This window comes from Sarcophilus harrisii, chromosome 3, assembly GCF_902635505.1.
Source record: "Sarcophilus harrisii chromosome 3, mSarHar1.11, whole genome shotgun sequence".
NCBI lineage: Eukaryota > Metazoa > Chordata > Mammalia > Dasyuromorphia > Dasyuridae > Sarcophilus > Sarcophilus harrisii.
The window spans coordinates 599,543,078-599,560,763 of NC_045428.1; the positions used below are offsets into that span (position 1 = coordinate 599,543,078).

Here is a 17,686-nt window from a genome sequence, read left to right on the forward strand (position 1 = left end):
CCACATTTATAGTGAAGACAAAGGCAGGAGGGCCCCTGCTGTCACAGGGCTCACAGCTGAGTGGGGAGGGCAGCAAAAATGGGGGCACCAAGAAAGGCTGGAGCAGGGTTTAGTTGGGACTTGAAAGAAGCCAGAAAATGGAGATGAGGAGGAGGAATGGTCCAGGCAAGGCCGACAACCAAAGGGGGGGGATGGAGGTTCTTCCTCTCTGAGCTGAAGGCTTTGCGCAGAGGAGTCAGGTGTAAATAGGTGGGAAGGGTCAGGAGGAAGGCCCGTCCCCCAGCCTGGGAAGGTCACTGTGGAGCAGGGAGAGGGAAAGGGCCAAGGGGGGGGGGGGGGGGGAGGGGTGGAAGCCACCAGACTTGGCAGGTGATTAAATGGATCTCAGGGATGTGAGTTTGTAGGCCAGAAAGATGGCGGAGGGGGCCTCCACAGAGCGGAAGCCTTGGGGGAGAAGAAAAGCTTATGTTCTAGATATTCTGAGTTGGGCGTTCCCAGTGTGGGAGTTCCCAGGTTTTTGGGTGTGTGGCTAGAGGTCAGGAGGGAGCCTGTGAGTATCCCCATCACAGAGGTGATCATTAAACTGATGGGGGCGGATGCGGTTTCTCACGTAAAAGGGCTGTCATCTGAACTGGGTGCCCCCCAGTGAGATCACGTGTCCCTCATGTGTGTAGGGGCAGCCAGGTGGTACAGTGGACCTGCCCTGAAGCCAGGAGGACCCGAGTTCAAATCTGGCCTCAGACACTTAACAGAACTTTACCCTGGGCAAGTCACTTGAGCCACTTGCCTTCCTCCTCCCCCCGCCCAAAAAAAAAAAAAAAAATAGGTGTGTGTGTATCTGGAGGTTGGCTCCTCTAAACGTTATTTTGACCCAGAGCTAAATTTGGTGTGTTTGACAAACTTGTCTCCAACTCCACAAGCGATTCTGAGTAACAGGGTTGGGTTTTGCTCTTTCAGCTCCACCCAGAGGCGGGGAATGAGACCGTGCTGTAGGGCAAGGCTGCGTCCTCCCGGGGACTCCATCCGGATCTTTGAATGAGACTGATGTGAACAAGCAGGTCCGGGGGCTGCGGTGCTTTCCTGCCGGCCCGGCTCGGGGATCCAGCACTCTGGTAACATCAGATCTTCCAGGAAGGGGTGACTATGGAGAGCGTGGCTGTGGTGATTGAAGAAAGAGGTGAGAATTGTGCATGTGTGGGGGGATGGGGACCAGCATCTCCCCTGTTTCTCTTCCCATTGGCCCCCCACGTCCACATCTCGGTCCAGATGGGCTGCACTTTCTAGGTTCTGTTCCCCAGCCCCGGCCCGCCCAGCACCTACATTCTTTTGCCTCTTAGTCTCGTTGATCAAGATTGAGTTCTTAAAAAAATCTCTTTGTTAAAGCAGTGCAAGAGTGAGAGGAAGCACAAGGTGCAGCTGTCGGAGCTTGCAGGCCATGCAAAACTTAATGAGGTCCTCTTTGGGGACCCCTCCCCCAGGCCGTCATTTTGAAGGTGACTGCTTGAATCCAAGTGTGGGGCTTTCCTTTTGCCCCCACTTAGTTTTCTCTCATTGGGTGGAGCCTCTTGTTCTAGTCCGGCAGAAAGCACGGCCCTCGCATCTCCAAGTCGCAGGGGGGCCCTTGGATGGACCCTGGGTGAGGGCCACATCTCAGCCCCCTCACACTGCAGCAGGCTGGACCTGCAGGGAAACCCTAGGAAGCCCCTGATCCGGCGCTGGCCCCCACTCCAATCAGAGCCCCTGCAGCTGACCCCGAGTCAGGCATTTTCACTTGACAGAAGTGCTTCCATTTGTATTGTCTCCCTTGAGCCTCTGAAGACTCCCTGCGTGGGGTCGGTCGGCCTTTATCGCTCTGGAGGCCACGGTGACAAAGGTCTTGCTGGTGCTCTTCTGGTCACTGGCAGAGCCGGGCTAGAATCTGGGTCTGCTGAGTCCTCTCTGCTATAAAGTGGCAGCTGCAGGCCAGGCCATGGACCCCGAGCCGCAGGTTCCTCCTGGATGTCCCATCCCTGCTCTGGGTCTTCTCCATATGAGCCCGGCAGGCCCCGGCCTCTGTTAGCCATGTCCACTCCTGCTCCTTTTTCTCTTTCAGCCCTGTCTTTGCAAGACCCCGGCCTTCCCCAAGGGAGTGGAGAGGAGAAGGAGGAGGAAGGTGGGCTGGCTGCGTTCCAGGTAAGTGCAGGGATGAGTCTTCCCCTTGTCTTCCCCTTCTGCCTGGGCAGGTCCTCCTCTGGACCCAACCCCAGCGTGTTGCTTTCTTTCCCCGACCCTGACCTGTTCTGACCAATAATGAAAGTTTCTTAGGGGCCACAGATCCTTAGAAAGCATCTCTTCCAATGCCCTCATTTGGCCCCAAAGGAATATTTTTCCTCCGAGAATGAAGTGCTAGGGCCAGGCTTAGGAGGGGCAGAAAGGGTCTTATCCCCAGGCTGCTTGTGCTTTTTCACCAGACTTTGTAAATTTTCTTTTTGCCTTTGCCTTTGTGTGTGTGTGTGTGTGTGTGTGTGTGTGTGTGTGTGTGTGTGTGTGTGTGTTTTAATTTCCCCCAGTTATATATAAAAACATTTTTTTGGTTAAAAATTTTTTTTCATGTTTTGTTATGGATCATGTTGTGAGAGAAAAATAAGAACAAAAAGGAAAAACCACAAGAGGAAAAAAAAAAAAGAAGAAAAGGGAGGGGAACGAGTGCACATAGCTTGTGTGGATTGGTCTTCACTCTGCATGGCTCCCTCTCTGGATGCGAATGCCTTTCCCATCCCAAGTTAATGGGGGTTGCCTCAGACCACTGAACTGCTGAAGAGCCAGGGCTGCCCTGGTTGGCCACGGCCCACTCCCGCCTGGCCCAGCACCTGCAGGGTCGTCCATTTAATCACTGAGAGACAACAGGATCGGGACAGACAGGACATGCTCTGAGGACGGGGGAGGGAGCTTTTAGTTTGAGTTGGAGTAATTAGTGAAGTGAGTTCAAATCCAGCTTCCGACCCCCACTAGCCGGCCAACATCTTAAACCTGTTCTGCCTCAGTTCCTTCATCTAGCCCTGACGGAGGGCTGTGGTATGGTGGTTGTCCCTCATTCTCGGAGGCCCAGAGTGACATCGTTGCATTAGAGCTGAGTTACAGTGTCCACCTGTGGCCAATCAGATGCATACAAGCTCGGAGAGCTCGGACACACGGAGTTCACGTGCACATGTGGGGCATCTTGAGCTGCTCCAAGTCTGCTTCGGGCAGAGAGCACAGCGACTTTGATGTGGGTGCTTGTGCTGGGCGGTCCTGGATCAGTGTCTCCCAGTCGTGCATATGGTTTCTTTTTTTTTTTTTTTTTAATTGTAGTAAGTTTATTTTTAATTCACATTGCTTTATGAATCATGTTGGGAAAGAAAAAAAAGACAACAAAAAGGAAAAACTGTGGAAGAGAGTAAAAAAACAAAAAAGAAGTGAATGTACTACGTGTGTTGATTTACATCCAGGCTCCTCAATTCATTTTCTGTCCAAAGTCTATTGAGATTGCTTGGGATCACTGACCCACTGAGAAGAACCAAGCCTTTTGTGGTTGATTATCACCCATTCTCACTGTTATTGTGTAGCATATTCCTGCTTGTTTCACTCAGCATCAGTTCGTGTAAATCTTTCCAGGCCTTTCTCTAATCAGCTTGTTCACCATTTCTTATAGAACAATAATATTGCATTATCTTCATGTACCACATCATGTAACCAATTTCAAAGCGCCCCAGAGAGACCTTGAGAGAGTCATTGTATCCCTTTTTCGGACCACCACGTGAGCTCTCCCTGAAATGGCCTTTCAGGCATTTAGACAGCGTGGCCAGCTCTTCGAGTGGGCTGCTGGGCACATACTCATATGCCAGTCATCTGGGTTGGACCTGAGGGAGGGAGCTCCAAAGGTGAGCGGGGTAACTTCCTCAAGAAAGTCCCACCAGTTGCAGAGACAGGGTCTAGTCTGTAGAGATGCCAGTCTTGGATCTAGTCCTTAGAGATGCCAGTCTCAGATCTAGTCTGTAGAGTTGCCGGTCTTGGAGCTAGTCCATAGAGAGGCCAATCTCAGATCTAGTCTGTAGAAAGGCCGGTCTCGGATCTAGTAAATAGAGAAGCTGTCTTGGATCTAGTCCATAGAAATGCTGGTTAGGATCTAGGGTGGTGCTTGCTAGGCCAGGACATCAAGAGCCTGGGTTTGAATCTCAGCTCCCATAGTTCCTATAGAGACAAGTTACTTCACTCCTTCCCAGTTTATAATATATAAATATATACTATAAAATGGTAGTGGTTCTTCTAGGAACCTTCCTTAAAATTATTGTGAGGATCAAATGAGAAACTGTAACTGTAAGTAGACTTTTTTTTTTTAAAACTGATAAAATTAGGGCTAAGTAACTTGCCCAGGGTCACACAGCCAGGAAGTGTTAAGTGTCTGAGGTCACATTTGAACTCAGATCCTCAGGACTTTAGGGCTGGTGCTCTATCCACTGCATCACCTAGCTGCTCCTGTTTATAAACATTTGAAGTGCCTAACAACGAAGCCCCTTCCTACTTTTTAAATCTTGTGCTTGGCTCCCCTCCCCATGTCCCACAGGCCATCCACACTGGCCTGTTTGGAGATACTCAGACACAGCTCCCCGTCTCCTGGCCTCCTGCTTTTGTTCTGGTTGTCCCCTGATACCTCTGCCTGTTGGTCTTCCTGGCTTCCATCTGGATTCGCCTGAAATCCTTTTTCCATAGGTCCTCCCATGTACTCTCTCTGTATCTTCTCCGTACCAGTTATCTACATGTTCCCTCTTTCTTTAGAAAGGAACCATCTGTGCTTTTTATTTGTGTCCTCAGTGTTCAGTCCAGTGTCTGGCACAGAGTAAGTCTTGAGAAATGCTTTCTTTTCTGATTCACTGACTAAACCTTCAAGCCCAATGCAAATGGTAGTTGTTAATGATAATAATGATGTCATTTATTATTATTATTATTACTGGCTTTACCAGTATCATCATCCTTATTCCTAAATTGAGCTTTCTAATTGTAGTTCTCTTCATTCCTCATAATTTTACCTAAGCTAAGTAGCTTAGACCTAAGTCTTTTTTTTGTAAGTACTTGTAATGAACTAAAACCATGATTACATTTTTTTTCTGAATTTGTGTTGTCTTTTTCCTTGTAAATATTTTTCTTCCACCAAAAGTTCAGACCTAGAGGGATTGGGGGGAGTGGAGAAGAGGAGTTGTTTTTGTACATTGAAAAAAAAATTTTTAATAGTATAAAATATTTAGGAATTTAAGTACTGATACGTTATATTTCATAGAACTATACATCTATAAAGCATTTTTATAGAAATAAAGACAGACCTTCATAATTGTAAAACTATTAATTGCTCATAGTTGGGCTATATCAGTATAATCCAAATGATAATATTGTTGTCGTCAAAAGGCTCCAAATCCACATTACTATTAGGAAGAAAGGATGTAGCTATTTAACCTGATCCCAGATTGCTTGCTGTCTTGAGGAGGGAAAAAGAAAAATTTGAAACACAAAGTCTTGCAAAAATGAATGTTGAAAACTATCTTTACATTTAATTGGAAAAATAAAATATTATTGAAAATAAAAAGTAATAATAAAAGGAAGGATGTAGAAAGGAAATTAAGGAAGTAGGTAACCAGGCACTAGCATATTATATGATGCATAGGTTGAAACTTTATGGCATGGTTCCAAATTTCTTTCCAGTCACTTCTTTGCCCCTCGCCCCTCAAAATCCAGTTTCTTTTATGGAAAGATTGAATCTATTGTGATAGCTCTACTCTCTCCTGACTTCCAGGCTTGCATCTACAACTCCCTAATAGACATGTTGAGCTGGATGTCTCATAGACATCTCAATTGGTGCAAAGTTGACCTCATCATCCCATCTCTCAGTACTCCCCTATATTTTTGAGGGCCCACTCCCTCAAGCTGTGCTTCCTGACTCCTTGCTCTCACCCTCCTTCCCCAACCCCATCCATTCTCTTGCCGTGGCATGGCCCCTTTCTGCTTCTCCCTCATCCTCCACTCTGCTCTCAAAGTGATCTTCCTAAAACTCAAATCAGATCAACTCCACGGGCTCCCTTTTATCTCTGGAATCAAATAAACAGTTTTCTCTTTGGGTTTTATAACCTCGCCCTATCTTTCTAGTCTCAAGTATTCTATGATTCTGTGACTCTGGTCTTGAAAAAGATACTTCATCTTCCAACTTCCAGACTTTTCATTTGCTGTCCCTCATACCTAGATTTCTGCCCCTCCTTGCTTACAAAGGAAACCAAGTACATTGAAATAGTTATATATTTTTTTAAGTTCACAAACCTCAGGTTAATGACTCTAGATTGCAAAGTTACTAAATTTTCATAACCTTTAACCCAGCTAGTACATGGTCTGTACTTAAAGAGGAAAATGACTTCATATGTAAGAAACATATAGTAACTTAAAATTTTTTCAGTAGTATTTTATTTTCCAAATTTTTTTCAAAATTAATTTTTGAAAGACTTTGTGTTCCAAATTTTAATGACAGATTAATACATATGTACAATTCTTCTAAACATATTTCCATATTTGTTATATTGTGCAAGAAAAATCAGACCAAAAGGGAAAAAAGCAAACAAAAAGTGAAAATACTATGCTTCAATCCATATTCAGTATTCTCTCTGGATGTGCATGGCATCTTCTATCCTAAGTCTATTGGAATTGTCTTTAATCACTGTGTTGTTTCTTCTGTTTCGTCCAATCTGTTTTGTAAGGAGTTATATGATTTTTTTCCATTACACTAAATCTATTTTTAAGAAGTTTTCTTCAGATAATTTCTGATTTCCTTTTCCAAATTTTCCTGCAAAGTTCTCATTTCCTTTCTCCATTTTTCTTCTAACTCTTTTTTAAAGATCTTTTTGAATTCTTCCAAGAGAGCCTTGTGAGATGGAGACCAACTTATGGCACCTTCTGGGGCTTCATCTGTAAACACTTTGCCTTGAGTATCCCCAGGGTTTGAGGTCTGTTCTCTGTCTCCATAAAGCTGTCTAAGGTCAGAGTTCTTTTTGCTTTTCTGCTCATTTTTAAAAGGTTGAGGTCTGCTCTTTGCAAAGGGGCAAAGGAGAGATTGTTCCAGGCTTCCCTTGCAGTGGCTTCATGGTGCCCTGGGGCCAGGGCTTCTGACTTCCTTCTGGTGCTAGGTAATCATGGGCAAGGCCCATGTTATTATGGGGCTCAGGGGCTCATGGGGCAACTGTTTGCCTTTTGTAATTGTGTCTCGCAGCCAGAATGCTGATCCACTGGCTTCTAACCAGGACAGAGGAGTCAAGGCTTGTATCTTGGCTGAGAGTCTCCTGGTTCCCCAGCGCAGGAAAACCATATTGTCCTGGAGCTGTGCCTCCGCCCGGCAGCCTCCCTCCCTCCTCCCCTCCACCCAATTGAAACAAACCTTTTCTGAAGTTCTTCCAAAATAATTTCTGCTGGAAATTTGTTACTCCAAATATTTGTGGATTCTGTCGCTCCAGAACCCGTTCAGAAGCTCGAACTGGTCCATCTGTGGGACTTCAGGAAGAGCTCAGAGATCTATCTATCTCCACTCTGCTCCTAACCATTATATTGTTGAGAAGAGCCAAGTCCATCACAGTTGATCATCACATAATCTTGTTACTGTGTAAGATGTTCTCTTGGTTCTGCTCATTTCACTCAGGATCAATCCATGTAAGCCTTTCCAGGATTTTCTGAAATCAGTCTGCTCATTATTTTTTTCTTTTTTAAATAACTTTTTATTTTCAAAATATATACAAAGATAGCTTTCAACATTCATCCTTATAAAACCTTGTGTTCCCATTTTTTTGCCTTCTCTTTTCTCTCCCCCCCCCACTTCCCTAGATGGCAAGTAATCCAGTATATGTTAAACATGTGCAATTCTTCTATACATATTTCCACAATTATTGTGCTGCACAAGAAAAATCAGATTTAAAAGATGAGAAAAATTAAAAAGCAAATAAACAACAACTAAGGTTGTTTCACTAAGGTGAATTTCACTAAGGTGAAAATATTATGCTGTGATTCACATTCAGTACTCACAGCCCTCTCTCATCACAAACTTTTTGGAATTGGTCTGAATCAGCTCATGTTAAAGAAAGCCACATCCATCAAAATTGATCATCTTATAATGTTGTTGTTGTGTACAACGTTCTCTTGGTTTCTACTCACTTCATTCAGCATCATGTAAGTCTCCCCAGGCCTCTCTAAAATCCTTCTGCTGATCGTTTCTTACAAAACAGTAATATTCCCTAACATTCATATAATCATAACTTATTCAGCCATTCCCCCCAACTGATGGGCATCCACTCAGTTTCCAGTTTCTTGCCACTACAAAAAGAGTTGCCATAAATATTTTTGCACATGTGGGTCCTTTTCCCTCCTTTATGATCTCTTTGGGATATAATCCCAGTAGAACACTGCTGAGTCAAGGGGGATGCAGGATTTGACAGCCCTTTGAGCTTGCTCATCTTTCCTTCCTTTCTTTCTTTTGTTCTTTTTTCCCCCCAGGCAATTGGGGTTAAGTGACTTGTCCAGCGTCACACAGCTAGGAAGTGTTAAGTGTCTGAGGACAGATTTAAACTCAGATCCATCTGACCTCAGAGCTGGTGCCCTATCTACTGCACCACCTAGCTGTCCCTTCATCATTTCTTATAAGACAATAATCTTTTTTTTTTTTTTTTTTAATTTAATAGCCTTTTATTTACAGGATATATACATGGGTAACTTTACAGCATTAACAATTGCCAAACCTCTTGTTCCAATTTTTCACCTCCTTACCCCCCCCCACACCCCCTCCCCTAAATGGCAGGATGACCAGTAGATGTTAAATATATTAAAATATAACTTAGATACACAATAAGTATACATGACCAAAACATTATTTTGCTGTACAAAAAGAATCAGACTCTGAATTATTGTACAATTAGCTTGTGAAGGAAATCAAAAATGCAGGTGTGCATAAATATAGGGATTGGGAATTCAATGTAATGGTTTTTAGTCATCTCCCAGAGTTCTTTTTCTGGGTATAGCTAGTTCAGTTCATTACTGCTCCATTAGAAATGATTTGGTTGATCTCGTTGCTGAGGATGGCCTGATCCATCAGAACTGGTCATCATCTAGTATTGTTGTTGAAGTATATAATGATCTCCTGGTCCTGCTCATTTCACTCAGCATCAGTTCGTGGAAGTCTCTCCAGGCCTTTCTGAAATCATCCTGTTGGTCATTTCTTACAGAACAGTAATATTCCATAATTTTCATATACCACAATTTATTCAGCCATTCTCCAACTGATGGACATCCATTCAGTTTCCAGTTTCTAGCCACTACAAAAAGGGCTGCCACAAACATTCGTGCACATACAGGTCCCTTTCCCTTCTTTATAATCTCTTTGGGATATAATCCCAGTAGTAACACTGCTGGATCAAAGGGTATGCACAGTTTGATAACTTTTTGAGCATAGTTCCAAACTACTCTCCAAAATGGTTGGATTCGTTCACAACTCCACCAACAATGAATCAATGTCCCAGTTTTCCCACATCCCCTCCAACAATCATCATTATTTTTTCCTGTCATCTTAGCCAATCTGACAGGTGTGTAGTGGTATCTTAGAGTTGTTATAAGACAATAATCTTCTATTACATTCCTATCCTATAACTTATTCAGCCATTCCACAACTGATTGGCCTCCACTCCGTTTTCAGTTGCTTGCCTTTTACCAAAAGGACTGCAACAAACATTTTTGCATATTTGAGTCTTTTCCCCTCTTTTGTGATCTCTTTGGGACATAGATCCAGGAGTGACACTGGGTAGCAGCTCTTTTTGTAATAGTCCCAAATTGGAAACTAAGAGGATGGTAGAGAACCAGCAGATTGTGTGATATGTGAATGGAATGGAATATTATTATGCCAGAAGAAATTAGGAAATATTTTCACAGGAAACTAAGACTTTTATAAACTAATGATAGCATTAAGAAAAAAAATAAACTTTGAGAAACTTTAGAGCTCTAATCAGTGCAGTAGCAAACTGCCAATCCAAGAAGTGAAGTTGAAGCACCTCTTTATCTCCTTTCAAGAGAGATGATAAACTCGCATGCAGTGAGAGAGCTACGCTTTGGGTTATGGCCAATGTGAGGATTCATGTTGGACTAACTACACACTTGTTTATTGATGGCTTTGTTTCTCAAGTTGGTTTTTCTTTTTTGAATTTGCACTATTGAGGGGAGAGGAGATGATAGGACAGATTGTCATCCTCTTTGTCGTCATCATTATTACCTTCTACATGGTAGGCATTGGGCTAAGTACTTTACAGATATTAACTCATTACATCCTCACTACCCTAGGAGCTGGGTGCTGTTATTGTTCCAATTTTACATTTGAGAAAATGGAAGATAGCATCTAAGTCCTCATGAATCAACAGAAGTGGGTAGGATTTATCCCGATTTGTCAGTCCTTGGCAGTAGGAACACTGGCCTCTCGTTATCAGCTGCCTTGGTTCCCCTCAGCAGGAGTTACCACCATTGACCTTCTACCATCATCTCTCTTTTTCCTCTGCTCCTTCCTGGAAGAGCACCTGTGGAGCTCCATCATTCCTTGGAAGATACCTGTTTTACATGAAGATCCCCACATCTCTTTCTTAGCTCCAAGTATTTAGTGATCCTTTTTGCCCTTTCTATGAAATTTTTTATCCTCCAATCTCCTAGTACAGACTTGGGATTTTCTGATGCTTAAGATCCTTTTTCTTTTTTTCACATTGAAGCCCTTCCAATATTCTTTTTTTTTTTCTTTTTGCTTTTAGGAATACATCATCCTTTCTTATAACTTAGGTCAAAATCATTCCTTAGACCCCTTTGTCTTTCCTTCTAGGACATAAGCAGTAGTCATTAGGCCTTGGCAGAAATACAAACGTTACAAACATTACAGATTTGGTTGCCGTGCCTTGCAAAATCCAGCTCACTTCCCAACCCTTCTAGGAATGGGATCTTCAATCCTATTTTTCCCCATTTGTGCTACTAAGTCCCATAGAGACTTACTTAGTAATAATTTGTATGGGCTTTCAGCTCCTGAACTAGCAGACTCCTTGTTGGTGAGCTCCTCCTCATGAACACATAGACAGTCACCTAATTCCGGTTCTGTTTTCTTATTATATTCTTATTATAAATAATCCATTTTCCTTTTTTGTCCTACAACCTTCTCCCAAGGAAGACTTGAACTAAATTATTCTTATTAGGCTCTAATAAAACCAAACTGGATGCCATGCTTCGAAATCTAACACTGTCCTACCTGTGATCCTCACTTCTGTTTCTCTATATCTCTTTCCTGCTCTTGCTACTTTCCTTCCCACCTTTATAATACTGCCTGTCTTTTAAATATCAGATGTTTTCTCTTCCACGAAATCTTTTATTCCCTTTTCCATACTCTCAGAGCACTTATTTTGTATGTTTCTTACCCATTCTTATAATTTTATATTGTAATTATTTTAGGTTTCATTGTTTCTAAATATGCCATTGCCTCCTACTTGATTATCAGCTACATGACAATGGGATCCAAGTTTTTACTTCATTTTTAGGACCTAGTGCTTTCCATGTAGAAAATGCTTATTGATAAATATTTAAGGAAGTAATTAGAGTAGGGATAAGGGAATTTTGCCCTGTCAGTAATATAAATAAAGGAAATAGTATTTTGGAGGAGATAGCAGCATCACATCTGTAACTGTAAGCAGGAACTTTGGGCATCTTGTCATGGTTTGTGCTCTGCATTTTGCCCCAAATATGACTAATGTGATTTTTTGGCTAGAGATTAATATTTGAAGTTTAAGTGCATATTATTATCTAGTGCTTTCCATGTAGAAAATGCTTATTGATAAATATTTAAGGAAGTAATTAGAGTAGGGATAGGGATAGGGAGATAATCCATGAAGCTTGAAGTGAATTAGAGTCAGGAATGACCACAGACTACCAAGTTTATGTCAAAGGGGCCTTAGTATTGTTGTAATACTTGACACAAGGTCCTCAAAACTCCCAGTGATAGCTATCCACGCCCCATCTGTTGTCCTTGTAAGAAGTAAGCCCAACCTGAGCAGGAGTTTTTGTTTCAGGAACCATTGACATTCAATGATGTGGCTGTAGAATTCACCCAGGAAGAATGGGGCCAACTGAACTCTTCCCAGAAGAACCTCTTCAGGGATGTGATGCTGGAGAACTACAAGAACTTTGTCTTCCTTGGTAAGGACGGACAGCTTTCCTCATGCCTCACCACTTATTCATTGGAGCATCTTTGCATCTTCATTTGCTAAAGTCTGAAGAACTTAACCAACACTTTGGCTTGGTATGTAGAAGACGTAATGGGAAAAGATTCCTAATTTTAAGGTCCAAGAGATAGTGCGTTTCTATTTGAAGGAGAAAAGCCTTTGTTTTGTACAATTATAAATCGCCTTCATTGTTCTGAACCTGAGATTCTGTCTTGCACACTGTTCCCATAAGTCAAAGAGTCCCCTCTGAAATCTTATGTAAATACATGGAAAATTCTCTCGTGGCAGAAATTGGATCCAACAAACTAATTTTCTTCCTGGTTTTAAGGCACCATTGTGAGTCACTTGTCAAACTTTCTGGGAAAACACTTCCCTGAACATCCTTCCTAAGTCCATTGTACCACTGGCAAGGCCTTCCCTAGCAAACCTCTTTTCCTAGAAGAGAAAGTGAGGTGGGATTGAATTCTTAGACAAGTGTTTGCCCTCATCCCTTTCTTCTCTTTCCCTTTGAGCAGGACTTCCGGTTTCCATGCCAGCGGTGATCCTACTGTTGGAACGGGGAGAGGTGCCCCGGAGCTCAGAGGGAGAGGAGTCCAGAGGCATTCTTTCAGGTGAGGGCAAAAAGCAGAGAGACCGTAGCCATTGTAAGCTAAAGTCCCTTTGAAATGCTGGACCTTCAGCTGTCCTTACAAGTCTCCAGGCTTACTGAGAAGACCCCTAGCTATTATGAGCTATATAGCCTATATTAGTGCAGGGGCCTCCTATTTGATCTCCTGGCCTTGAGATCCCATTCTAATCCATCTTCCCCAGAGCTGCCAAAATAATTTTTCTTAGACATTTATATATGTCTATGTATAATATCTTACAAGTAGCACAGCAGTTAAATTTACAAAGGACATTTCTTCTCTGGAATATTATAAATATTCTTATCACTATTTTATGGATAAGGAACCTGAGGCTTAAAAAGACTTTGACTCTTGCAGTCACATCTTAGTGGCAAGTAGGCTTCAAGCTGGTTTTCTGACTCTTTAAGTCTGTACTTTTATCATCAGTCATGTTGCCTCCCTTTCCTTAATCCAAATCCAGGGATATTTTCTCAAATCTTAATTTCCTTCGCCCATTCCTAGCCTTTGATTGTTTTGACCAATCCTTTAAATCTTTTGTTCTCCAAATTCTTCAGTCTTTTCAACTGTTCATTATAATATTTGATATGTTATTCCATATCTTTAAACATTTTGGTAGAATCTCTTTGGAAACATTCTAGTTTATTAATGTCTCTCTAAAATTGTTTCATCTAAAATTGTCACTCAATGTGGCCTAGTGTAGAATCAGTCATCATGGAATACAAAGAGGTCAGGACTCTTTATGTTCTGGACACTTTACATCTATTAATACAGAAAAAGAATTTTGTTTATTTTGAGGGACCCTCAGCATTTTTTTGTATTATACTCATCTGTGTTGAACCTCAAATCAGATGTCTCCAAGCATGTACTTATATAATTGATATTTTGAACATTACTATAGTACTTGATATTTTATCTTGGTAAAATTTTACCCTTTTTCTTTTTTTTCATTGTCCTAGCCTATTGAAATGTTTTTAATATTAAGTTAAGGACTCAAAATATTGGCTGTCACTCACACCTATATGTCAGTAAGAAATGGATAAAGGTATATACATCTTATGTTTTTATTAGAAGTGTTGATGACAGTTTTGGACAGGACAGGACCGAAGGTATAGACTCCCTGAAGGACATCACTAAGACAGATTTTCAGGTTAACATTAATCCATTAACTAAGACGTTTCCAGTAAGGCTGTACAAACTACTACAAATCCACAAGGAGATTCTATTACCCATCTTATGTGGAGGGGAGAGTCAAGGAATGTAGATTAAAAAATAAATTTAATTTAATTTTAAAAGTCAAAAATGTGCTTTGCCTTTTCAGATTGGGCATCTTTTTTCCTGATAGAAGAAAGAGGATCTAGAACTTAACCACAAAATGCTTTTCATTTAGTTAACAGGTGATATTGACACTTGTAGTTTTTGTTTTTCAGATTCCATCAGGAAGGAGCCTATATGTAAAATCAGGAACACAGCTCCAAAAAGAGACAATTTCATGGGAGTGTCATCTAAACAAAGAGTGTTAGCAAAGACTGATGGTAGTAGCTGGAACTCTGATATGGGAAAAGTTTGGGAACACAATATAATGTTAGAAAATCAGAAAGACAAGCAGGAAAGACAGTCGAAACAAATCACAGTTGCTCTCAGCAAACCTCTTAATGAGGCAAGTGTCCTTGAATATAATACATTTGGGAGAAGCTATCAACATGGGCCTATCCCACAGCAGAGAATTCATACAGGAAGAAGTCTTCACAATTATGATGTCCTTGGAAAGAGCATTAAAGAATTTTCAGATCTAATTAAATGTAACAAAACCATCTTAGGGAAAAATCTTTCTAAGCCTCTTGGTTACCACTCAGGTCTTATTCAATATCAGATGATAAATACTAAAGAGAAACCCTTTACTTATAGTGAATATGGGAAAGCTTTCAACCAGAATGTAAACCTTAATAAAACAGTTCATGCTGGAGAGAAACGCTTTGAATGTAATGAATGTGGGAAAACCTTCAGCAACAATTCATGCCTTACTCTTCATCAGAGAATTCATACTGGAGAAAAACCCTTTGAATGTAATGAATGTGGAAAAGCATTTAGCCAGAAATCAAACCTTACTCTACATAAGCGAATTCATACTGGAGAAAAGCCCTTTGAATGTAATGAATGTGGGAAAACCTTTAGCCAGAAGGGACACCTTATTGAGCATCAGAGAATTCATGCTGGAGAAAAACCTTATAAATGTAATGACTGTGGGAAAACCTTCAGCCAGAGAGGAAACCTTAATGAACATAAAAGAATTCATACTGGAGAAAAGCCCTTTGAATGTAATGAATGTGGGAAAGCCTTCAGCCAGAGGGGACACCTTACTGAGCATCAAATAATGCATGATGGTGATAAACCCTATAAGTGTAATGAATGTGGGAAAGAATTCAGCCATAGGACATCCTTTATTTATCATCAGAGAATTCATACAGGGGAAAAGCCCTATGAGTGTAGTGACTGCGGGAAAACCTTTAGCAAGAATTCAAATCTCACTCTCCATCAGAGAATTCATACTGGTGAGAAACCTTATAAATGTAATGAATGTGGAAAAGCCTTCAGCCAGAGAGGACATTTTAATGAACATCAGAGAATTCATGCTGGAAAGAAACCCTATAAATGTAGTGAATGTGGGAAGGCCTTTAGCAAAAACTCCAACCTTACTCTACATCAAAGAATTCATACTGGAGAGAAACCCTATGAATGTGGTGAGTGTGGGAAAGCCTTCAGCAAGAAGGGTCATCTTACTGAACATCAGAGAATTCATGCTGGAGAAAAACCCTACAAGTGTAATGAATGTGGAAGAGCCTTCAGCCACAAAACAACCTTTATCAACCATCAGAGAATTCATACGGGAGAGAAACCCTATGAATGTAATGAATGTGGGAAAGCTTTTAGCCAGAGAGGAAACCTTACTGAACATAAGAGAATTCACACTGGAGAGAAATGTTTTGAGTGTGGTGAATGTGGGAAAGCTTTTACTCATGGGTCATCTTTCATTCATCATCAGAGACTTCATAATGGAGAGAAACTACACAAAAGAAATGAATGTAGAATGTAATGGAAAGATAGCTGAATTTGGAGTCGCAAAATGTGGGTTCAGATTCTAGCACTAGTACTTGTTATCCACGATACTTGGGCAAATATCAACCATTCTGGGCTTTATTTCTTTTATCCACAAAAAAAAAGGGTTATGTGCTTGTTTTTTACAACTCCCCATAAGAGTTGTTGTAGATAACCACTAAGATTCATTCCAGACATTTATCCACAGTACTGTTAGGGTGGGGAAAAAACAGGCAAAGGAAAAAAAATCCCATAAATGCAATGAATATAGGAATGATTTCAGCATAAGTTTAATTTTTAAGAAGCATTAGATAACTCATACTACAGATAAGCCCTAGCAATGCAATGACAGAGGGAAGATTTTTGAAGTGTAGATCACTCTTCATCAGACACTTCAAGATTTTTATTGAAATCTGTTTAATAGCTGACTCACAGGTTTTAAAGCTTGTAATGCACTTTACATACATTATTTCATTTGAGCTGCAAAACAAATCTGGGAGGCAACTACTACAGATATTCCCATATTACAAATGAGGAAACTGAGACCCAGAGATTATTTGTCCATCATTAAAAAGCAATAAAAGTGGGGAGGATTTGAATCCAGGTCTTCCTGACTCCAGGTTTAATAATTTCCACTACCATTTGCTGCCTCTCTAGTAAATCCACTCAAATGTTATTTAGCAAAATAAGCTTCAGAAACTTCTTGTTACAAATAAAAGAGAGACATGACCTAAGGTGACTTTATTTGCTCAAGTTGGGAAATGTTAAAATGGACACTACCTGTCTGAATTCAGATTATTCATCTAATAGAATCATTTTGGGAACACAATCTGTCAGTTAACATGAAAAGTTACAAAAGAAATAACTTTTGAGTCACGATCTGTATTTGGGAATATACCCTAAAAATGGTATCCCAAATTGTCAAGGATTTTCATAGCAGAATTATTTAAATTTTTTTTTTTTTTTTTAAATGGAAGCAACCTAAAGTTCAACAGGGAAATAGTACTTCTATTACATTATGTGGTGAAATATTATGAGGTTATTAAGACTGACAAGTATGAGCAAAATAGAAATCTGAAAAGACCTTTATGAAGTAATTGAAACTGTGAAAAAGAGAACCAGGAAAATGGCATATACTTAATGTAAAAAGAATGGACATTGGGAGACCTGATGAAGACTTAGAGAATGACTGAAAAGTAATGACATTTTCTGCGTTGAAATTCATTATTTAAGTGTAAATAGTTGCAAAGCAAGCTTAATTGGTTGTGTTGATGTCTGATACTGATTGTAATTTAAAAAAAAAATAAGACTGGGCCCATCTTTAAGTTTGACTTAGGTAGCATGATGTAGTGGGACTTGCAATCAGGAGGCCTGGGTTTGAATCCCTGGGGTATAACTTAGTACCATGAAACTCTGAACAGATTTTTACCTCTCAAGAGCCCAAGTAATTGTACTTGCACTATTGTCTATTAATAAATGGGTTCCATTGTAGCTGTTGTCTTGTCCTGGTTGAAAATGTTAGAATCAAGAAGCGACCTCAAAGATCATGTAGTTCAATTCCTTTATGTGACTAAACACTCACTTGGCTTAAGAGTGGGGAAATAATAAAGCTGGTATTTTGGGATTCTATTTCTTAGAGAAGAAATTCAGAATGACCCATTCTGAGAAATTGGAAAGGTCTAGGAGACTTGAGGTTAG

The 17,686-nt window shown here is 40.8% G+C and overlaps 1 protein-coding gene across 2 annotated transcripts in view; it reads left to right on the plus strand.

Annotated features, from left to right (window-relative positions):
- The window catches only part of LOC100930432 (zinc finger protein 260-like), a 46,367-nt gene that overhangs the window by 4,806 nt on the left and 23,875 nt on the right, over positions 1–17,686 (plus strand). The window contains exons 2-6 of one of the 2 annotated variants that reach the window (XM_031963932.1): positions 958–1,177; positions 2,093–2,172; positions 12,117–12,243; positions 12,785–12,880; positions 14,323–15,880. In XM_031963932.1, the coding sequence (XP_031819792.1) occupies positions 1,144–1,177; positions 2,093–2,172; positions 12,117–12,243; positions 12,785–12,880; positions 14,323–15,880 (1,895 nt within the window). In that variant the 5' untranslated portion in view covers positions 958–1,143. Of the gene's footprint in view, positions 1–957; positions 1,178–2,092; positions 2,173–12,116; positions 12,244–12,784; positions 12,881–14,322; positions 17,480–17,686 lie in introns of those variants that run through there. The other variant, XM_031963931.1, reaches the window with a different exon arrangement.